Source organism: Bombina bombina, chromosome 2 (genome assembly GCF_027579735.1).
Source record: "Bombina bombina isolate aBomBom1 chromosome 2, aBomBom1.pri, whole genome shotgun sequence".
Taxonomy (NCBI): Eukaryota; Metazoa; Chordata; class Amphibia; order Anura; family Bombinatoridae; genus Bombina; species Bombina bombina.
The window spans coordinates 358582430-358607380 of NC_069500.1; the positions used below are offsets into that span (position 1 = coordinate 358582430).

Here is a 24951-nt window from a genome sequence, read left to right on the forward strand (position 1 = left end):
ATGGACGTTTGACCCGACCTGTCTAAAATACCCCAACACTAAAGACAAGCTATTAAAAGCAATGAGTGACTATTGGAGAATCAATACTGATTCTACTGTGAACCCGATTTCGGTTTGGGCAGCGCACAAATCATGTTTCGAGGACTGTTAATCAAAGAAAAAGCCATTCACAAGAAAAAGACTGACAATAGATACTTGAAGTTACAGCAGGAAATTGACTTTTTGGAAAGGGAGCACAAACAGACTAACTCACGACTCATCTTGCAGACCCTGACGCAGAAAAAAGCAGATTTACATACATTATTAAATGATAATTCTATTAGGGCAGCCCAAAAGCTTAAAGCCAATTATTTCATATATGCAAACAAACCTGACAGGTACTTAGCCAAAAAAATTAGAGATGAATATCAGTCAGTATCTATCCCGAGTGTACAGACAGCAACAGGAAGTATTACATCTCATCCACAAGAAATTGTGGACACGTTTGCAGAGTACTATAGAAACCTGTATGATGGGGAGAAGGTTCAACATAATACCCGAACACAAATTGAGCTTGAAAATTTCTTAGATTTAGCAAACCTTCCACACCTGACTACTGAAGACCAGGACAAATTAAATGCAGAAATCACACAAGCTGAAGTGGTGATGGCTATAAAAGAGCTCAAACAAGGCAAGGCCCCGGATCCTGACGGATTCCCGGGGGAATATTATAGACTTTTCAGACAGATTCTGATCCCACATATAGTTAAATTTGCCAACCATATTCTGGAGGGTCAGCCCATATCTGCTGACCTTTTACAAGCCAAAATAATTGTAATACCAAAAAAGGGTAGAAATGCTACACTGTGTTCAAGTTACAGACCCATATCCCTAATAAACCAAGATATGAAAATTGTTACTAAAATCCTGGCTAACCGCTTGAAACACATACTACCCTCTATCGTGCACCCGGACAAGGTAGGGTTCATAAAAAATAGAGAGGCTCCAGACAACATCAGACGTATGATTATGGTTATGGATTATTTGCATCATGAGCGAACGCCTTCTCTGATCCTATCCTTGGATGCGGAGAAGGCGTTCGATAGGGTGGACTGGGTGTATATGGACACAGTTTTGACAAGGGTGGGATTCACTGGGTCATTCATGACAGCACAGAGGTTTGTACTCAATACCCACAGCGTATATCAGAGCCATTGGACATCAATCCAACACTTTTAATATTCTTAATGGCACCAGGCAAGGCTGCCCTTTGTCACCCCTTCTTTTTGCGATATGTATCGAACCACTAGCTGCAAACATAAGAAACTCTCCAGATATTTCAGGTATGCAAATACAACATTTTCAACCCTGTTCGCAGACGATGTATTGTTAACAGTCACTAGGCCACTTATTTCACTTCCCAACATATATAAAACTATACAACAATTCTCTTCTGTTTCAGGATATAAAATAAACTTAGATAAATGTGAGGCGCTCTCAATAGGTCTACCAAAACAAACTATCAAACTGATAGAAACAAACTTCGACTTTAAATGGGTGAAAGATGACAAAGTATTTGGGGATTAGACTAACGGCACAATCTACCCAATTATACAGGGAGTGCAGAATTATTAGGCAAGTTGTATTTTTGAGGATTAATTTTATTATTGAACAACAACCATGTTCTCAATGAACCCAAAAAACTCATTAATATCAAAGCTGAATATTTTTGGAAGTAGTTTTTAGTTTGTTTTAAGTTATAGCTATTTTAGGGGGATATCTGTGTGTGCAGGTGACTATTACTGTGCATAATTATTAGGCAACTTAACAAAAAACAAATATATACCCATTTCAATTATTTATTTTTACCAGTGAAACCAATATAACATCTCAACATTCACAAATATACATTTCTGACATTCAAAAACAAAACAAAAACAAATCAGTGACCAATATAGCCACCTTTCTTTGCAAGGACACTCAAAAGCCTGCCATCCATGGATTCTGTCAGTGTTTTGATCTGTTCACCATCAACATTGCGTGCAGCAGCAACCACAGCCTCCCAGACACTGTTCAGAGAGGTGTACTGTTTTCCCTCCTTGTAAATCTCACATTTGATGATGGACCACAGGTTCTCAATGGGGTTCAGATCAGGTGAACAAGGAGGCCATGCCATTAGATTTTCTTCTTTTATACCCTTTCTTGCCAGCCACGCTGTGGAGTACTTGGACGCGTGTGATGGAGCATTGTCCTGCATGAAAATCATGTTTTTCTTGAAGGATGCAGACTTCTTCCTGTACCACTGCTTGAAGAAGGTGTCTTCCAGAAACTGGCAGTAGGACTGGGAGTTGAGCTTGACTCCATCCTCAACCCGAAAAGGCCCCACAAGCTCATCTTTGATGATACCAGCCCAAACCAGTACTCCACCTCCACCTTGCTGGCGTCTGAGTCGGACTGGAGCTCTCTGCCCTTTACCAATCCAGCCACGGGCCCATCCATCTGGCCCATCAAGACTCACTCTCATTTCATCAGTCCATAAAACCTTAGAAAAATCAGTCTTGAGATATTTCTTGGCCCAGTCTTGACGTTTCAGTTTGTGTGTCTTGTTCAGTGGTGGTCGTCTTTCAGCCTTTCTTACCTTGGCCATGTCTCTGAGTATTGCACACCTTGTGCTTTTGGGCACTCCAGTGATGTTGCAGCTCTGAAATATGGCCAAACTGGTGGCAAGTGGCATCTTGGCAGCTGCACGCTTGACTTTTCTCAGTTCATGGGCAGTTATTTTGCGCCTTGGTTTTTCCACACGCTTCTTGCAACCCTGTTGACTATTTTGAATGAAACGCTTGATTGTTCGATGATCACGCTTCAGAAGCTTTGCAATTTTAAGAGTGCTGCATCCCTCTGCAAGATATCTCACTATTTTTGACTTTTCTGAGCCTGTCAAGTCCTTCTTTTGACCCATTTTGCCAAAGGAAAGGAAGTTGCTTAATATTATGCACACCTGATATAGGGTGTTGATGTCATTAGACCACACCCCTTCTCATTACAGAGATGCACATCACCTAATATGCTTAATTGGTAGCAGGCTTTCAAGCCTATACAGCTTGGAGTAAGACAACATGCATAAAGAGGATGATGTGGTCAAAATACTCATTTGCCTAATAATTCTGCACACAGTGTATAGAGCTTACTATATACCTATGTTTAAATCAATCAGATCTGATCTGCAGAAGTGGAAGAAGCATAACTTCTCCTGGTATGGGAGACTCTCGTCGATTAAGATGAACATTCTCCCAAGAATCCTGTATTTATTTCGCTCCTTACCTGTAAAGATAGATAAATCTGACTTGAAGGCCCTTCAGACAGACTTACATAGATTCCTCAGAGGATCTAGACATGCGGGGATACCTCCAGATACCCTCACCAGACATCGTCAGTTGGGAGGGGTGGGACTTCCTAATTTGATGGACTACTACTCAGCAGCTAGATTAGCTCAAAACTCTCTCTTAGGGAGGTAACAAGAGGATGTAGTATGGCCTCAATTAGAAGCTATCATTGGGGGTTACGATGGCCCAGACGATATATTATGGGGTAAAGAAGCTAAAGGGAGACCTGGCGGCTACCAAAACCCGATTACTAAAATAGCTGTCAAGCAGCTAGTAATAACCAATAGAAATGGAACATTATTACCGACTAATTCTTTAATAAGACCATTAAAATATATAATTTCAGGAGAATTACATAAACTGATAGACAAGTGGGCACATAAGGATTTATACCGGATAGCAGACTTTTTAATTAATAGGAAGATTTTGACTTACAATCAACTACAGGACAAACTTAGACCTATGCATCTGCAGTGGTTTGTATATCTACAGATAGCCTCAGCTCTCACGCTGTATAACAGGACTGGGAGGGAGGCCAGGACCAAAAACATTTTTGAGAGACTGTGCAGTGCAGAAAATAGACAGAAAAGTGCGGTGTCCCACTTATATTTATATATACAGGAAACACATACAATTTCAAATTTTTTTGAACTCCAGTAGGGGCTTGCTGGGAGCAGACCTAAGGGAGAATAACATCAAGACAACATTTCGTTGGTATCTAACCCCTTTAAAAACAGCACATATGGTGAAGGGAGGTTCCAGGCAGTGCTACAGAGGTTGCACACAGCTAGGTACATATTTCCATATGTGGTGGGAATGCCCGGAGGTGCGAAATGTATGGCTCGACCTATCTAAGATGATAACCACTATATTAGAGGAACAGGTAACACTGACGCCTATGCAGGCCTTGCTGAATGGTGAGGATCCAAGATTCAATGCACCTATAAATAAATTTATTAGAATTGTATGTACGGTGACTCGTATATCTATAGCAAAATATTGGAAGGTAGGAGTACCGGAGAGAATGGAGGTGCTTGGGAGGATTAGAAGTATGTTTGGTTTATGTGAGACTGCAGCATACATACAAGATGAGGTGGAGTCTTTCAATAGAGTCTGGTTTTATTGGATCCTCAATGAAAAACATGTATAGGATAAGCTGACATGTAAGGGAGAAAGAAACAGTAGTTTGAGTGCAGTGGTAGACACTGCAGGTGAGAGTACTTGGTGGGCTCTGTGGATGTTTAAGACGTGGAGATTGCTTAAGAAATGTTTACGGATAATATATTAGATTAAATGGTGAGGCGAGCTGGCATAATGGTTATATAGGTTATTCATGTTAATTGTTATACATTGTTAGATTTTAAAAATTGTAACAATTTACTGGAGCTTCAGCCTGTAACACACAGTGAAGACTGGTTAAAGAAAATGTTGATATGAAAAATGCGGTACAATGATAAGAAATGTGAAATGGATGCTTTACAGTTGTGATCTATTTATTGTATCTGCCATTGATATAGACTGTGTATTGTACCGATTGTTCAATAAAAAAAATATTTCAATCTAAAACAGATTTAAAGCTGTTAAAAGGTGATAATTTAGAGCGCCAGCAAAACACAATGTGTGATAAACTTTAGGACTTCGGCTATCGCACGTTAACTTCTTCTCCCCATAGACTTTAATGGAACACATAAAAAAAAAAAAAAAAAAAAAACTAACACTTATCACTCACGCCCATACCCCACAACGTTTAACCAAGTGAGCTAAACACAAAGGCCCAGATTACAAGTCGCACTGCATATCCATTGCGAAAAAACTGTGAGCGTTATGGCTTTTGCATAGCACAGCGATTACAAGTTTATGGTGCGTTAACCTGCATACCCCTCATAAACTAAGTTCCGACTTGGTGTGCGCATGCATGTATTCCTCCATAGAGATCAATGGAGAAAAAATGTGGAACCCACCCCCGAAATTGCCATTGCATGTTTGCATTCCCCATTGAAGTCTATGGAGAAAAAATAGTGGATCAAAAACCTAACATCCTACAATAAGCCCCTAGTCTAATAACCCCGAATTTGTCATCCCCCCACATCGCAAGCAATAAATAAATCTTTTAACCCCTAAACCCCCATCCCCCTCACAAAGCAAACACTAAATAAATCTATTAACCCCTAAACCGCCATCCGTCCACAACGCAAAGTATTAAACTAATAACTAAACCCCCTAACTTAACCCCAATTAAAGTACACATAAATTAAAAATATACTAACTACCTTAGAAAAAAAAAACTTACCTGTAAAATAACATTAAAATCTAAGTTTAAACTAAAAAAAAACTACTACTTGAAGAAAAAAACAATACCAAAAATAAAAAACCTACATTACAAAAAAAACTAACGTCATCAAAATAAAAACACCCTACCATTACAGAAAATAAAAAAACTACCATTACAGAAAATAAAAAAACCTAATTTTAATTTTAAACTTCTTCATTTTAAATTTGTAATTGGTTAGAAATATTTATTGATCAACCATTTATACACTAATCTAATATTTGGGCAAAGGTAGTGAAATAAATTAAGGATATATCAAAATGTATTAGGCAAAGTATAATCCAAGTGGTTAGGCATAATAGAACCATTCACCCATATAAGAGTTTATAGTATGTAGTGAGCATGAGAGAAACAAGCTATGTGTTATGACAGCATGATATTAAAGTGATATGAGTAATCTAGGAATCACTAGCTGCAGCAGCATATTAGCTTTTTATATCACTCATTAGTGCAGTCCATCAGATTAAAACATTAGAACAACAGCTATTACAAACATAGGCTTACAGTATTTATAGGATTTTGTCCCATGAGTGTAGAATAATACTGCATATAAATTCTTAGTAACAGCAGCCATATATGGGAGAATGTGGTGATCATGTACTAGAAAGGCAAGAGGTAGATTGTAGCAGAAACAGTTAAGTTTGTTAATTGTAACAGGATTGGTGAATAGATAACCTATCAGAAAGGAGCTAGGGTTTTAAATGGTTACGTGTTGTAACTTTTTCTTAATGGCTTGGAGTAAGGCTTAATGCCGAAACACGTCAGCCACTTTATTGCACCTTTCAGGGAACCTTCCTTGTCTATTTATACTCTATGTAATGAGTTTTTAAAATTTTAAATGATAAAAGTAATATGTTTTAACTGAAACGCTGTGATCATGTGCTCCGTAATTTCCTCCTCTCTCCCAGCTGTTGCTACTGGCTATACACACAGTGGGCACGGACCTACGCAGCGTGGAGCCTGTGTCTGATTGGAGGGGCTGTTTCTTCACAAACCAACCGGGATTCACCTACCACGGACCATCCGCAAACACAGAATCATTGCCGCATGGATTGAGCGTTCTTTGACAGACAGATAGAAGCTACTTGCGAGCAGACGTGAGGTAATGCAGAGAAGCTGTATGAACAGAAGGAAACTAGACGGCCGGCTGCTAAGAGGATAGTGGTTAAAGTTCCTGGGTAAGAAGGTTAATACCCTTATTGTTTGCTGAAATAAATTAATGGTAAAGAAGACTCTATATTTCTTAGTGTCTGTTTGCTACACCCTTTAGTGAAATGCTAATATATTTCTATTAATAATCCCTTATGAATTATTATACCCACTATAAAATATTAACACACAATCACTAGCTTAATTAAACTACCTGCAAGGAAATAACTTGCAAAGTCTTACTTCAGCAATACAAAAACTTTATTACAATGAGGCTAATTAAACATTATTACAATATGCAGATTAAATATAATTACGCATATGCAGATCACTTATAAATACACAACACTGAATTAAACATCAATATTACACTAATACAGTTGCCCAACCTAATGTGAGAGTACGTGTTGTAGTAGATGTCTAGTAAGCAGTACGTGAGGTTGACTGATCAGCATCCCAAAGAAAAGAGAGAGAGCAAGTTATTTGTATAGGGTCTTATGTAAGTCTTTCATCCCTCCCACAATGATGATGTCACTCATATGCAAGCCCCTTTTTGTTATGTCCAGGTATTTGGTTTCAGCCTTGCCATGCGGTCGGGGGAGGGAAGAACATTTGGCCTTACAATAGGGTCTCTATATAGCTCTTTACTTAAACCAGCTGGTCATCCTTATTAGATGGGGCCTGGTAATGTGATCTTTCTACATTCCAAAGTGACCTAGTATCTGAATGAGGAGTTCTTACAGTATTATGCCATGATATACAGGGAGTGCAGAATTATTAGGCAAGTTGTATTTTTGATGATTAATTTTATTATTGAACAACAACCATGTTCTCAATGAACCCAAAAAACTCATTAATATCAAAGCTGAATAGTTTTGGAAGTCGCTTTTAGTTTGTTTTTAGTTATAGCTATTTAAGGGGGATATCTGTGTGTGCAGGTGACTATTACTGTGCATAATTATTAGGCAACTTAACAAAAAACAAATATATACCCATTTCAATTATTTATTTTTACCAGTGAAACCAATATAACATCTCAACATTCACAAATATACATTTCTGACATTCAAAAACAAAACAAAAACAAATCAGTGACCAATATAGCCACCTTTCTTTGCAAGGACACTCAAAAGCCTGCCATCCATGGATTCTGTCAGTGTTTTGATCTGTTCACCATCAACATGGCGTGCAGCAGCAACCACAGCCTCCCAGACACTGTTCAGAGAGGTGTACTGTTTTCCCTCCTTGTAAATCTCACATTTGATGATGGACCACAGGTTCTCAATGGGGTTCAGATCAGGTGAACAAGGAGGCCATGTCATTAGATTTTCTTCTTTTATACCCTTTCTTGCCAGCCACGCTGTGGAGTACTTGGACGCGTGTGATGGAGCATTGTCCTGCATGAAAATCATGTTTTTCTTGAAGGATGCAGACTTCTTCCTGTACCACTGCTTGAAGAAGGTGTCTTCCAGAAACTGGCAGTAGGACTGGGAGTTGAGCTTGACTCCATCCTCAACCCGAAAAGGCCCCACAAGCTCATCTTTGATGATACCAGCCCAAACCAGTAGTCCACCTCCACCTTGCTGGCGTCTGAGTCGGACTGGAGCTCTCTGCCCTTTACCAATCCAGCCACGGGCCCATCCATCTGGCCCATCAAGACTCACTCTCATTTCATCAGTCCATAAAACCTTAGAAAAATCAGTCTTGAGATATTTCTTGGCCCAGTCTTGACGTTTCAGCTTGTGTGTCTTGTTCAGTGGTGGTCGTCTTTCAGCCTTTCTTACCTTGGCCATGTCTCTGAGTATTGCACACCTTGTGCTTTTGGGCACTCCAGTGATGTTGCAGCTCTGAAATATGGCCAAACTGGTGGCAAGTGGCATTTTGGCAGCTGCACGCTTGACTTTTCTCAGTTCATGGGCAGTTATTTTGCGCCTTGGTTTTTCCACACGCTTCTTGCGACCCTGTTGACTATTTTGAATGAAAAGCTTGATTGTTCGATGATCACGCTTCAGAAGCTTTGCAATTTTAAGAGTGCTGCATCCCTCTGCAAGATATCTCACTATTTTTGACTTTTCTGAGCCTGTCAAGTCCTTCTTTTGACCCATTTTGCCAAAGGAAAGGAAGTTGCCTAATAATTATGCACACCTGATATAGGGTGTTGATGTCATTAGACCACACCCCTTCTCATTACAGAGATGCACATCACCTAATATGCTTAATTGGTAGTAGGCTTTCGAGCCTATACAGCTTGGAGTAAGACAACATGCATAAAGAGGATTATGTGGTCAAAATACTCATTTGCCTAATAATTCTGCACTCCCTGTATATACCCCTTCCAGACCATATCTGAATTCAGATCATGCCATTATTACATTTGCCCTACACACAACAACTGAATATAATGATTGTAAAGAATACATGTAACATCACATTGTACTAAGGAAAACCGCAGTGGTGAAATTAAATGGAATACATTTGTTGTGAGACAGTAGCCCTTTATAATAGTGTAATTGGGCATAACAATGAATGCCAGCAATTCGTGTGAACACAGAGATTTAATCTGAATTTTTGTATGCTGCAGTTATTTGCTGCTTTGAATTGCAGCTGTGGTTGTTTGTGTAAATAGAAATTCAGCCTTTGTCACCCTTTAACAACACCCTATGAATGTTACAGGAGTGGGTGTAAAGGGATTGAACTACGATAGCATTACTATTAGCTTTTTAACTTATGCAGTTGATCACTGGACCCAGGTACCCAAAACAGATTTGTTGCTTGAGTAATAAAAAAACCTACCCTTACAAAAAAGAACAAATGAAATTATCCAAAATAAAAAATATTCCTAATCTACAAAACACCCAAAATAAAAATAAACACCAATTTACAAATAAACTACCAATAGCCCTTAAAAGGGCCTTTTGTAGGGCATTGCCCTAAAGATAACAGCTCTATTGCATAAGAAATAAAAAAATACCCTCTAACATTACAACCCCCCAAAATAAAAAAAATCCTAACTAAGAAAACGTAATCTACCCATTGCCACGAAAAGGGCATTTGGATGGGCATTGCCCTTAAAAGGACATTCAGCTCTTTTGCTGCCTATTTTAAAAAAAACTAATCTTTAAAAATAACACCCCCCAAAGAAACAAATAACTAACACTAACCCCAAAATTGATACTCACAAATTATGAAGGGCGGCGCTCCATTTTCATCCATCTCAGGACCATCTTCTTCAATCTTTATCCAGACTGCGGTCCATCTTCTATCTTTATCCTGGTGGCAGGGGAGAAGGAGGCAGCGGTGACGTAGGTCCTCATTTTCAGCCAGGCGACACGGAGGTCCTCTTCATGCGATCTCCAGCCGCACCCTGAAGGTTGAATGCAAGGTACCCCTTTTATATAGGGGTACCCTTGCTTTCCTATTGGCTGGTTTAATTTCTCAAATTCAAATCAGCCAATAGGATGAAATCATCTTTCATCCTATTAGCTGATTTGAATTTATTCAGCCAATAGGAATGCAAGGGTAGCCCTATATAAAAGGGGTACCTTGCATTCAATCTTCAGTGTGCAGTTGGAGATCGCATGAAGAGGACCTCCGTGTCACCTGGCTGAAGATGAGGACCGACGTTGTTTCCACCATCACCGATTATCTAGCCACCTTCACTGCCGGGATAAAGATAGAAGATGGACCACTGCCTGGATGAAGATTAAAGAAGAGGGTCCCACGATGGATGAAGATGGAGCGCAACCCTTCATCATTGGAGATTACCAATTTGGGGGTAAGTATTAGGTTTTGTTTTTGTTTTTTAATGGGCAGCATTGATTGTCCTTTTAAGGGCAAAGCCCATCCAAATGCCCTTTTCGGGGCAATGGGTAGATCAGTTTTTTTTTTATTTGGGGAGTTTGGGGGGTTGTAAATGTTAGGGGGTAGTTGTGGGGGGATAGCGGTTTAAGGCTTAAAAGATTTATTTAGTGTGCGATGTGGGGGGATAGCGTTTTAGGGGTTAATAATTTTATTTAGTGTTTTGAAGTGGGGGGATGGCGGTTTAGGGGTTAATAGTGTAGTTTATGGGTGTAAGTGTACTTTGTAAGGTATTTTTGATGTGTTTTGTGCAACTTTTTTGTTGCGCAAAACACATAATTACAGCTCTTCTGGTGCGGAAAAGATTTTTGCGTAAAAGGTCATATCGCACACACAATTTCGATTTTTCAAGATTTGTAATACTGGGGCTATGGAAATTGATTGCAATATGACCATATCGCGCGAGCATCACAAGAGAGGCCCACGTGACCCGGAAGGAGAGACGACGGATGTGACGTCGAGCTCCACGAGTCCGAGCGGAGAGGACACAAGCGGAGAGCAGGAAGAAAACATTGAAAGAAAGATGCCGGTAAGAAAATCCAACCGGAGGGGCCGAGGGCATCAGGAGCCGACAGCAGTAAACATCTCCCAAGTAACATTGGATGACGGTGAGCTGACGCTACTTAAAGGGACAGTCTAGTCCAAAAAAAACTTTAATGATTCAGATAGGGCATGTAATCTTAAACAATTTTCCAATTTACTTTTATCACCAATTTTTCTTTGTTCTCTTGGTATTCTTATTTGAAAGCTTAACCTAGGAGGTTCATATGCTAATTTCTTAGACCTTGAAGGCCGCCTCTTAAGAATGCATTTTAACAGGTTTTTCACCACTAGAGGGTGTTAGTTCATGTTTTTCATATAGATAACACTGTGCTTGTGCACGTGAAGTTACCTGGGAGCCATCACTGATTGGCTAAACTGCAAGTCTGTCAAAAGAACAAATAAAGGGTCAGTCTGCAGAGGCTTAGATACAAGATAATCACAGAGGTAAAAATATATATAACTATAACTGTGTTGGTTATGCAAAGCTAGGGAATGGGTAAACAAGGGATTATCTATCTTTTAAAACAATAGCAATTCTGGTGTAGGCTGTCCCTTTAATAGAGGACTGTCATTTTGTCCCAGTAAACAGACTTACTTTTTTGAAATAAATAAAGATCTTAACAGGTTTTATCGTAATATCAAATTGAAAGTCCAATTTGGTGGTGAGGCTGGTGATGATAATACCCCACACAAGGACTCTAAAGAATGGACTCTGAAAAATCTAGGTCTATGGAAAAAAGTAATTATAAGCCTGTTATATATATTGATAGTATTAATACATTTATTCAAATAGTCAATATGGATGTAAGTAAATTGCAGCAGCAGGTTACCAGGGATGGTGTAGTTATAAAGAGTAACATCAGTAAGGTAGAAAAGAAAGCCATACAAACATTTAAAAATAAATTGGATAATGTTATTCTGAAGGGGGCTGATAAGGGGGGAGCATCAGTTATTATGGATAAGAGGTACTACATAGAGGAAATTAAACAACAACTTAATGATCCAGGGACTTACAAAAAATTAACACAGAATCCTGTTCATAGAATACAGAGAGAATTGTTGGCCTGCCTGCAGAGAGCAGCAAAGATTGGATTGAAAGAATATTTGTATAATAAGGAACCGAGAACACCAGTGTTTTACACTGTACCAAAGATTCACAAAAATCTTGCTGCTCCTCCAGACAGGCCCTTAATATCCAGTGTAGATTCAGCCTTTTCTAATGTATCTATTTTTATTGATAAATTGTTGCAAACTGCGGTAATGAAGTGCAGTTCGTATATTAAAGATACAGGAGATTTTTTTTAAAAAGTGAAAGATCTGTATTTACCTAGTGACCGCTTTTTGATATATACTTTAGATGTTAAAAGCCTCTATACATGTATAAAACACGAAACAGGTATAGGTGTTATTAAGAAAGTTTTGTATGTAGATAGAGGATTTACACAACAACAATTTACATTTATTGAAGGACTTTTAAGACTGATTCTGTACTGGAATTATTTCATGTTCCAAGATGACTGGTTTATCCAGATTAGAGGGACGGCTATGGGGTCCAACGTGGCCCCATCATACGCCAATCTATTCATGAATATGATAGAAGAAAAAGTAGTCTATGAGAATGAACTGTTTAAAAGCTATAGAGGTGCCTGGTGGAGTTTCATAGACAATATTTTTGGCGTATGGTGGAGCACCGTGGACACCCTTATTAAATTTGATACTGACCTAAATTCAACAGTTAGAGATTTGGAATTTGCATTAAACTTTAGTAAAGAAAGTATTATGTTTTTAGATACTAGAGTGTATAAGAAAGATTCCAAATTGGAGTTTGAATTGTACACCAAGGAAACCGATAGGAATACGTTGTTACAGCATAACACTTTCCATCCACGCCATTTAGTAGAATCACTTCCTAAAAGTCAATTAATGTGGGTTCAACGAATTGTAACAGAACCTGAAAACTACAATAAGAGATTCAAAGAAATGCAAGCAAAATTTCTAAATAGGCATTATCCACAAAGCATTCTAGATAAATGCAGCCAAAGTTTAGCAGCTACAAATAGGGAAAAGAATAACAGTAAGAGAATGTTTTTTTCCTCTCAATACAGTGTACATGGTAACCAAATAGCTAAAATAATAAATAAACATTGGCCTATACTTCAGAGATGCAATAGCCAGATAATGGAATTTAGAGATAAACCTATTATAGCCTATAAAAGGGTTAAAAACTTAAGGGATGACTTTGTGAAATCAGATATAGGACCATCCAAACAAAAACAACAAGGTTACTTAAGTAAAAAGAACTTAGGGTGTTACCCTTGTTTAGGGTGTATTAGCTGTAATTCAATAATAAGAGGAAAATAGTTTTTTCACCCCAGGAGTGGACAAAAACTAACTATTAGGAATTTTTTCACTTGCGATACAACTTATGCTGTTTATTTAATTAAATGCCCGTGTTCCCTCATCTATATTGGAGAGACGGTAAGAAAAGTAAAAGATAGATTAAGTCAGCACCGCTCCAATATTAGATGTGGGGACACCAGTATCCCATAATTTTTTAGAAAAAGGCCACAGTATTAGCCAACTTAGGTGGCAAGTAATGTGGGCCCACAAAGAAAGGGAGGTGACCATGAGAAATTACTCAAACAAAAAGAAATGTATTGGATTCATAAATTAGGGACTTTGGTTCCAAATGGGAATTTGAATGGTCAGTATTTTGGTAATATGCAGTCACAGGAGTAAAGAATACCTAGTTATTGTTTTGAAAGTAGGCCCTTGTACAAGGTAGATATGCTAGTGGCAAATGAAATTGAGATGTGATTATTAGTTACTAAAAATTGTATATAAAAATTATGTTGAAAAGTGAGTAATATAACAATGAAAATAATATGCTTTGTAAATAATGTTCAGAGATAGGTAATTATATACTTGTAACACAAGGTGGCGCCCAAGGATAGAGGTGAATGGCGCCAAGCCAAACAGTTTAAAAGAGGCATCATTGAGTATAATGTGTATAGCATGATTAAGTGACTGTAGTCACAAAACATTGCTGATTTTTTTTGTCAATAAAGACACTTTTTATACTATAAGTGCTGTGGACATTTGCATGTGTGATAGGATTTGTGGAATTGGCAGATTTTCACTGTTTTCACGAGCACTATATGATCTGGCAGCTGTTCCTAACTTCACTTGGTTTAATTCGTGAAAAGAGCAATATCTGCGCAGCACCATAAAGTGAAGCACCACGTTGTGGCTCCTTTAAATTTTCGGCGATCAACACCGCTATAGTTAGCGCTCATCTCCCAACTAGGAACTGTGTTCAGGGACGCTAATGGACCCAGTCACAGTTTGTTTGCCTGGGAGGATGGGGGAAGCTTGGCGTGCTGACTTAGTCTGGTGAGGAGGGAGTTAGTTATTTCCCCGCTTTGCGCAATGTTTGGCGCACTACCTACTCCTTCCTCTTTCAGAGCAGCCATAGTCGCATCATTTACGCTACTCCCTGTTGCTTCAGGTACCAGAGGGGGGAATGGCACGCTATACCACAAGAAAGGGATTTATATAGTGGATTTAGTACACTTTATAACTCTAAATTTGATGTATATTGTATGTTAGTACACTTTTATCGCCCTCATTTTTGGAACCCTTGGGGACATTAAATCTTTTATTAAGTGTTAAGGGTGGTTTATATGTGATTTGGACAAATTCACACATTCCAATTTAGGCTAGTGCTCATAGTCCTGTTATTTATCTGACACTTTATTTCTGTCTTTGAGCGTTTACTCACACTCCTGTTGCTCAAATATATCTCCTTTCTGTCTATCTCTACTGTGAAAGTTCTGGGGTCTGATGGAGCAGACTGGCACTGATGCCACTGAGTTTGACCCACCAGGTGCTTTTTCTATGGATTTGGTAATTCCCCTAAATAAATGTTTACTTTGCAAATAAGTTACTGTTTGCCCACCTGTACAATTCTGCAGCCCTTGCTTAAGCTCTGCAGTCTGATTTAGTTACTCCTACTACTACAAATCAGACTTCTTCACCACCTGTTTATGTTACTCTGGGTGGCATTACTGATTTCTCACCATATTTCAAGAATCATTTGAAGTCAGCTATTTTTGAGGTTATGGCTAGTATGCCCCGTCTAGTAAACGCAAGCAAAAGTCCACTTTGTCTTCTACTTTAGGTTTGTCCTCTAGAGGAATACCTTATGGTACTTTGGTTCCTAAGCAGACTTTGGGTGCTGATTCAGAGGAATCCTCTTCTTCCTCAGATGGGGTGTTGTCCTCAAGGAGGCTTGTTGTTTCAGCCAGCAATAGGTATTGCTTCTGTAGCGGGAGCTGCATCTTTCTGGTGTGACTCTTTAAATGATCTGGTTTCTGATGATTCAGCCTTAGAGTATATTCAAGAGTGCATTCACTGTTTTAAGTTGGCATCCTCCTTTATATGTGATGCAGTTATTCAAATGATTTAAATTAGTGCTAAGAATATGGCTTTGGTTGTCCTGGTTAGGCGAGATCTCTGGTTGAAGTCATGGTCGGCCGACATGGTATCTAAGAATAGACTCTTAACTTTCGGATTTAAGGGTAAGACTTTATTAAGCCCTGGTTTGGATTCTATTGTTTCCACAGTGACAGGCAACAAAGGAGCTTTTTTGCCCCTTAACAAGAAGAATGGGCCTAAAGGAAAATTGTGTAACAGTTTTTGTTCCTTTTGCCAGTCTAAGAACCAAGGTTCCCGGATCTAAAGACTCTACATTTTCTTAAGAGTCTCTTCCTTCAATATAAGAGTTTGTTCGTTTTGCATTTATGGAAAGACACTATCAGTTTATAGCTCTTCTTTTTATTCTGGCCACTGCTCACAGGATCTTCACAGGTCTTGGGCGCTCTACCCTCAGTGCTCGGGGCTATTTGGACCCATCTGTTAGGGGGTCTCTTTCCTGGTGGATGTCTCCTGTCCCAATATCTTGAAGGATGGATTTCCTTTGTCAATTGTGGGAAATCATCACTATAGATGGCGATCTATCAGGCTGGGGGGCAGTCTGGGGAGCTAGTCGAGCTCAGGGTATTTGGTCGTCACAGGAGGCAAAACTACCAATCAATATCGTGGAGCTCCAGGTGATCTTTAGGACTCTTCAGGCTTGGCCTCTTCTCAGGTCAAGGAAAGAATTTTCCCCTTATGAGGGGGTGGGAATTAGTGGTGGGAACAAAATAGGACTCTCAAAAAATCCCTGCAGGGTAAACCTGTGTATCTCTGGAGGGCAGTGCCTGGATACCGGTATGATTTGTAAATTAGAAGAGAGAAAGAAAAAGAGGTATCATATGGCACACTGGATTTGAGAGCCTAAATTAGCAAATTGTGGTAGGCTAACACAAAGATGAGTAATAATTAAAATATAGCTTTTATTAATTTATTTCTAAAAATAAAAAGAATGTATGGTATTTTAAAATAGGGTATCACTTGTAGTAGGTAGGTGTTGGGTGAACAATCATACGTTAGGATAAGTGCTGTTTCTGTATCATCATATGAGCAATGTAAATGATTTACGTAGACACATAATGTATCACATAACATATGCTACGTTAACTATTAAAGGAGTTAAATTATAACACTTAACACTAATTGCATTGGTATATGCCTTATACAAATGAGCTACAGATGATCCCTAGGATGACATAGACTGTCATAGTTAAGGTAAATCAAATTAAAAAAGTCCCAAAAAAGGAACATACTAATTTAAACTAATTAAAAATTGCTTCTCCTGAGAAAAAGAAGAAATATTATCTTTGGCAGACAACTATAATTAGGTAGTCATATGGGCAAAAACTTGATGGGATCTATTGGTGGATTTAAAAATTACCATGTGTAAAGGAGGTTAAATTACCCAAATGTTATAAGACTCACATGAACAAAGGAATAACACTGTGATTATATAGCAGTGTGTTGCTCAGTATAACCGCTATTAAATTAATCACAATTTAAGCACTATTGTCATATATACATAAATTTGAATCTTTGGATAACTTTAAATCAGCTTATAAGATTCTAAGGGAGGAATTGGACACAAAAGAGAAAGAGATAATACAAACAAAATGTAGTAAATTAACTAGGGACATCAAGGACTTTGAGAAAGGTTGTGTTTTCACATGGGATGAAAAGAATCCTAGACGTAGGAGAAACTATCTCCCATCAAACACAAATAGAGAAGATGTTGCATCCTCAGAATGTGAATCCTCTGCTGCAGAGGACACTGAAGAAATACCATCAAATAGAACTTTACTAGTACAGAATGCAAGTGAGAGACAAGCAATCCTCTCAAAAAACGAGGAGTCCAGAAAAACAAAAACAAAAGACAAAGAAGAGGGGAGAAATCAAGATTGCAGCCTCAGAAACAGAACCAGATGGGGGTACAAGAACAATGGGTGGAACCGAGAAGACTGGGGGAAGAGACCAAGATGGTGAAACCAGATACCCTCCAGATTATAAACCTCACTAATAGGATACTCACCCCTGACCATATGAATGTACTAAGTAGAGGCTTATCCTTCTCCCCCACAAACAGTCTAAATAATTTTGAGATAATCAAAGACTTGCATCTATTTATTAGGAAGCTGGTTTTAAGTAAAATGTATACTAAACATGATGATGAGGATTTAGATGCAACAACTATTCTAAATATAGTGTCTCTACTTGAAGAAAATGAAGACACACCTAGCATGTCCAATGATTGACTAACTAAAATAAGAATGAAATCGACTTTTATGCCCCTATTCACACAATTCCCTCAAATTGAGACTTATCTTAAGGTTGTGAGCAGGGATTTTTTGAAACTCACTACAAAAAATAACAGGAGCAATGGGCCCTGAAAGATATTCAGTCATGGCAAGATGTGATTGTTAAACCATCGGACAAGGGCGGACACATTGTCCTTTGGCCAAAGGAGATGTACATAATTGAGGCCCTAAAACAACTGGGGGATCCTCAGTGCTATAAGCATCTCTTTGGAGATCCAACAAGTGATTTCCTTTTGAAATACAAAAGTATAATTGAAAGTGCAAAGCGTAATGATTTAATCAATAACAAAGAATACAAATATCTGACTGTCAATAAACCGAAAACAGCAACATTATATCTTCTCCCTAAGATCCATAAAAACAAACACGCACCGCTAGGAAGACCCATTGTCTCTGGTATAGGGAGCCTAAGCAAGCAAGCCTCGAGATACATTGATTTCAGACTCAGAGATTTAGTCCTAACACTACCATCGTACGTTAGGGACACAATGGACGTTTTACGTAAAATTGATGGTATAACCTTGGATGAGAGTACTTTTTCTGCCACGTGTGATGTGGAATCTCTCTACACACCAATTGATCACAAATGGGGATCCTTTGCGATTGAATACTTTCTCAGAATGGAGGGGTCCGACAATATAGAGAAAAAGAACTTTATATTACGTTTACTCAAATTTGTCCTCAGCCACTATTTTACGTTTTTAACAATATATTTTATCTTCAAATTATAGGCACGGCGATGGGCATGGCATGTGCCCCCACATACGCCAAACTGTACTTAGGCTGGTGGGAATGGGAGACCGTTTTTGGAGATAGATTATAGATTATACTGAACACATATTGTTGTGGCTGAGGTACATTGATGATGTCTTAATACTGTGGAGAGGTGACATCAATACCTTTAAAGTATTCATAAATGAATTGAACACCAATGACTTGAACTTAAAGTTAACTTATGAGATTAACTATGACAGAGTGACATTTCTGGATTTGAGTATTTCAAGAGATATGTTTGATAAGATCCAAACAGATTTACATAGAAAGGACACAGCCACAAACTCCATTCTTAGATTTGAAAGCGCACACCATGACTCCACCAAGAAAGCCATCCCTTATGGTGAATTCCTACGTTTAAGACGCAATTGCTCTGAGATAACTGTATTTAAGGAACAAGTAAAGGATCTCAAATCAAGATTAAAGGAGAGAGGCTACTCAAATGCAGTACTCAAAAAGGCTTATCACAGAGCATTACATACCACAAGATCTGATCTCCTGGTACCTAAAACAAATAATGGAAGTGATCAGAAGGTGAGATTCGTAAGTACATATAATGAAGCTCACAGAGAAATCTCTGAAATCCTAAATCGACATATCCACATACTTCAAACAGATGAAGATTTGACAAAAAAGGTTGGAGATAGGATACAAATCTCCTGGTGAAGAGAACCAACAATTAGGGATATAATTCTTAAAAGCCATTTTGTTAAATGTCTCAGCAAAAGGAAAGACAATCTCAAAGGTACTTATCCGTGTGGAACGTGTAAATTCTGTCCATACATGCGTACAGTACGACAGATTAATATTTTCCCTCAAGGAATTATATATATGAATGACTTCTATAATTGTCAAACTAATAATATAGTTTATTGCATCGAGTGTATATGTGATAAAAAATATGTAGGAATGTCGACTAGAGAATTGAGGACAAGACTAGGGGAACACCTAGTAAATATTCGCAATGCCAAAAGCGACCTTGAAAGGGGAAATAAAATTACTTCAGTGGCAATACATTTCCTGGATAAACATGAAGGAAAACCTGTTCTAAAATGTTGGATCCTGCAGAGAGTAAGACCAGGCATGAGAGGGGGGAACATTGAAACTACCCTCCTCAGAGAAGAAACTAAATGGATCTTTAGGCTTCAAACTATGGCCGAAAAGGACTGAATGAACAACTGACCTTCACACCATTCTTACAATAATGTGAATACAAGGGATATCCTCAGAAAATATTCCTCAAATATATCATCATATATAGGGACCTGGATGAGTTACAGAATGAAGATATCCACTTAGAGGAGCAAACCCTCCTGCCCTGAAATGATCTATGTTACAGTATATGAATTGATTAATATCACCATACATAGATATGGATAAATAAGAATCTATTCTACACTACATATGATGCTCCATAAGTATATGGAAGTTGATGTATAAGGCCTTCCGTGGGGAATAACCTGTCTTAATAATGATATCTTATATGTCATGCAAATATGGTTTCCATGGCGAATAATTATTCCTAACACTGATTGTTTATGTGTTATACATATATGTGTTCAATACATTGGACTGCCCAATAGTTATCTTACCATAATGAACAATCAATATGCATTGGAATTTAATTTGGTGAAATCTGTTTATATGCTATAACATGATAGCATATGTGCAATGTGTAAACGATCCACTTGAAGATCGTTCTTGAACATCCTGAACACTGATGCTAGTATATGAACAATGTGTGACTAATACCTTTTTGAAAATTTATCCTGAATGTAATAAGTTACGATCGTATGAATAATTAACTTAATTGATTGCTTTTTGTTATCAAACTCCTATTTGAGTATTTCAATAATATACTTCCATATTGAGCTGACATCGTATGACACTGTGATCACAATATAAGTTCTCAACACGTTTAATGATGTGTTTACATTGTCTGCAATCGCTACATGATTGGTCAGTAATAAACACATACCCTCCCTCTCCCATCTATTGCGAATACAATCTGAGGATATACGATTGTGTGAGCAAAGGAAGTTAATGGATTATGCTTTGTTATCAAATTTCTGTTTGAGCATTTTAATAATATACTTTCTTGAGCTGACATAATATGATAATGTGATCACAATACAAGTTTCCAATATGCTTAATGATGTGTTTACATAGCTTGCAATCGCTACATGATTGGCCAGTAAGAAACACACACCCTCCCTCTCCTATCCATTGTGAAACTATTGAGGATACACATGACCTTACAGCGTCACTGATGCTCTGTGATTGGTGACGCTGGTAATGTGACCGGGACACACCTCCTCCCGGATTGGTTGGTCTTGGCATAAATAAGGCAGCACGAAGTACGATCAGCGCCTTTGACAAAGCAGTTGGCGAAACGCACGTCAGGCGTTCACACTGCTTCTCTTGAGAAATAATTTTGTTAAAAAAGAATTACTTATGGGTATTTAATATGTTGTTGGCTTAAACGGCTTTTTCTTAAACTTGTGGGTTCATACTATATTTGAGAGATTTATATCTTGATAATAACGTTTAAGTGGGGATCAAATAAATAGCAGATCTGGTGTTTTACATAATGCTATACAATATCAGTGCAACCTAGTTTAATAGTGTTAATCCATGGCTGAATGAGTAGCGAATATATTGAGCTATATACTATTATATAATAGCATTAAATTAGTGGCTAAGGAAAACAGTTAATTTGTGTAACACTTTGTTAGATATTACCGGTGTGTAAAAACCGTAATTTAATAATGGTTACATTGAATGGCAAAATAAGTAGCGGATATATCGAGCAATATACTACTATACATCCTCTATACTGTTAAATTGGTGGCCAAAATAATAAACGGTTTATTTGTTAACACCCTGTCTGACATTACCAGTGCTATATATGACAACAATAGTGCTTAAATTGTGATTAATTTAATAGCGGTTATACTGAGCAACACACTGCTATATAATCACAGTGTTATTCCTTTGTTCATGTGAATCTTATAACATTTGGGTAATTTAACCTCCTTTACACATGGTAATTTTTTAATCCACCAATAGATCCCATCAAGTTTTTGCCCATATGACTACCTAATTATAGTTGTCTGCCAAAGATAATATTTCTTCTTTTTCTCAGGAGAAGCAATTTTTAATTAGTTTAAATTAGTATGTTCCTTTTTTGGGATATTTACTTTTTTAATTCAATTTACCTTAACTATGACAGTCTATGTCATCCTAAGGATCATCTGTAGCTCATTTGTATAAGGTATATACCAATGCAATTAGTGTTAAGTGTTATAATTTAACTCCTTTAATAGTTAACGTAGCATATGTTATGTGATACATTATGTGTCTACGTAAATCATTTACATTGCTCATATGATGATACAGAAACAGCACTTATCCTAACGTATGATTGTTCACCAAACACCTACTTACTACAAGTGATACCCTATTTTAAAATACCATACATTCTTTTTATTTTTAGAAATAAATTAATAAAAGTTATATTTTAATTATTACTCATCTTTGTGTTAGCCTACCACAATTTGCTAATTTAGGCTCCCAAATCCAGTGTGCCATATGATACCTCTTTTTCTTTCTCTCTTCTAATTTACTCTTCTCAGGTCAGTTGCCTTCATTCATGTCTTCTCTTCCTGATTTCCCACCCCTTTCACTGTGCATCCAGCCTAACCTCATTAACAGTGCTAAACTGGGAGCTTCTAAGTAAGTTTTTAAAAGGTTTTAAACTGGATTTTTAGATCTGTATCTGTGCATATTCTTCTTTATAGTAGTGTCTATTACATGCAGTTATATAAAAATTGGCGTACACTGTCCCTTTAAGTGGACAGTAAACACTTAAAGATTGTAATATAAAATGCTTAATTATATATAGTAAAACGGTAAAAGAGCACATTGCAGGTTTGGCAGCTCTGATCTGTCACATATATCTTCCTTTACAGTTTATTTTATCTGCTAAAGCCAAACAATATTTTGTTAACTCAATGAAAGTACTAAGCTCTAGAATGGATTTGCTTCTCCAAATGAGGAAAATGGTAGTTGGTGTTTGACCATAATAAAATAATTGCAGCAGACAAGGTGTAAATCTGTTCTAATATCATTCAGACTCTGCTGATTTGTTAATCTATTGGAAAACTGCCTTAAATGTAATTACAAGGTATTCACTAGTGTACAGTGATTCTTTTGATTAGATACAACAAAGCAGACTAGGAAGATAAATATCACTATTTAGCAATGTCAGTGCCATGCCATGTTTTAACAGAATCACAGTTTTACATTACATTCATTTTGCATGCAGATGTTTGCCAATATTTTGCTTAGATGTAGCATACATACACAAACCACTTTAAGCCTAAGAACATTCATTAAACAAATAATAATACATTTTAAAACACTTTCTTTTAATTATGTTTCATGATTCTTTAATTATTGACTTCTTTTAATTAGTTACTTCATTGTCCTTCTCATAATTCTACAGCTAGCCTTACACTAAAGTATGCATGTGAATAGCTTCCTATTTGCTATTTGGTAATGTAAACCAGTTTGATGCTATTACATTTGTACATTTCAGACTATAGATATTTAAATATCAGAAAACCACCTATCTTTTGGTTACCTTTGCATGTATGGAAATAGATTGCTAAATACAATGCTATTCCTTTCGTATTTTACATTGAAAGTGATCTGCATTTAACCACAGCTCTAAAAAAAGCCAAAAAAGATTAAAGGGATTTTCCATTTGCATTTTATTGTTTATACTTCTTAAGACATTGATCCAAGCTACAGAAAACATTGCATCTCGAAGGTTCCTTGCAAAACCTCAACATGACAGCATTATATTTATAAGTTAGTGTACTTAAGAGATTATTGTTATTAGGATAGCACACTGGCAAGGATTATACTTCTATTGCAGTGGCAGAGGTTCATCTCGCAGTGTGGATAATGAATAGCAGTTGTTGTGCATTTCCGGCACCCATCCTTGATCAGGTTCTACCGCCTATTCTTTTCTTGGAGTTTGTGTTGGGCATGGTTGGAAACTCTTTTGGATTATGGATGATCTGTCGTCAGATGAAGAACTGGAAACCCAACTCTGTGTATCTTTTCAGCCTGACGGTGGCCGACTTCATTGTTCTTTTTGGCGTGCTATTGCGTGCAGATTATTACCGTAGGAAAAAAGACTGGATATTTGGTGACGTCCCATGTAGACTGCTTCTCTATGTACTGTCTGCTTGTAGATCTGCTGGAATCATCTCCCTCACTATTATTGCCTTTGATAGATACTGCAAAATTGTGTTTCCTTTTCACAGAATAAATAATATTACTGTCAAGCAAGCAGCTTTAATCTCCAGTATTTTATGGCTGAGTATATTAGTAATGTACTCCTACCTGTTATTAAAGCCACATTTCTTCATCATCAACAATTCAACACAATGTGAGAGCTTTAATATTTGCTTTTCCTCAGCCTCATGGCATGACGCTTTCTATATCCTACTATCTCTGTCATCACTCAGTATAATATTATACTGCACCATATGCATTGCTCTGTATTTAAACGACAATACTATTGATAAGAATGGGAAGGTCAGAAGGGCAGTTAAGTTTGTTCTGTCCATTGCTATTGTGTTTACAATGTGCTATTTGCCCAGCAATATTGTCAGAATCTCTGTTTGGATCCTGACAGTCCAGGATAAAAGGGAATGCAAGTACTATGAAGATACTAACACTGCATTTTACGTGACAGTTTGCTTCACTTACTTTTACAGCATGCTTAATCCCATTATATATTATTTCTCCAGTCCTTCATTTAACTGTATATTTCAGCAACTATGGAACAAATTTGGATTTGGAAAAACGGTCTCTGATCATGGAAGTTCAATATCAAAAGTTATAGATAATTAGGTTTGACATAATTTCCCATTTTGTGAGTAACTTGAATTGATATGGTCATGAATTAATTCTCTATCATGGTTTGAAATAAATGTACAACAATTGTAGGAAGACTTAAAGTCCCAACTTTCAGTGTCAGACCCCTGATTAAAACCTGTGTGCTAGAGAGGATTTGTCCTGGAAAATGTCATCTGTTGCTATGTATCCTAAATCATTGTTTCTCATCTCTAAT

General features: G+C 37.5%; 1 protein-coding gene across 1 annotated transcript; it reads left to right on the top strand.

Annotated features, from left to right (window-relative positions):
* Positions 1–23774: 23774 nt before the first annotated feature.
* LOC128646957 (hydroxycarboxylic acid receptor 3-like) lies at positions 23775–24731 on the top strand. The gene has a single exon (XM_053699767.1). It carries the CDS (start codon positions 23775–23777, stop codon positions 24729–24731), a length of 957 nt encoding a protein of 318 aa, XP_053555742.1.
* The last annotated feature ends 220 nt before the right edge of the window (positions 24732–24951 follow it).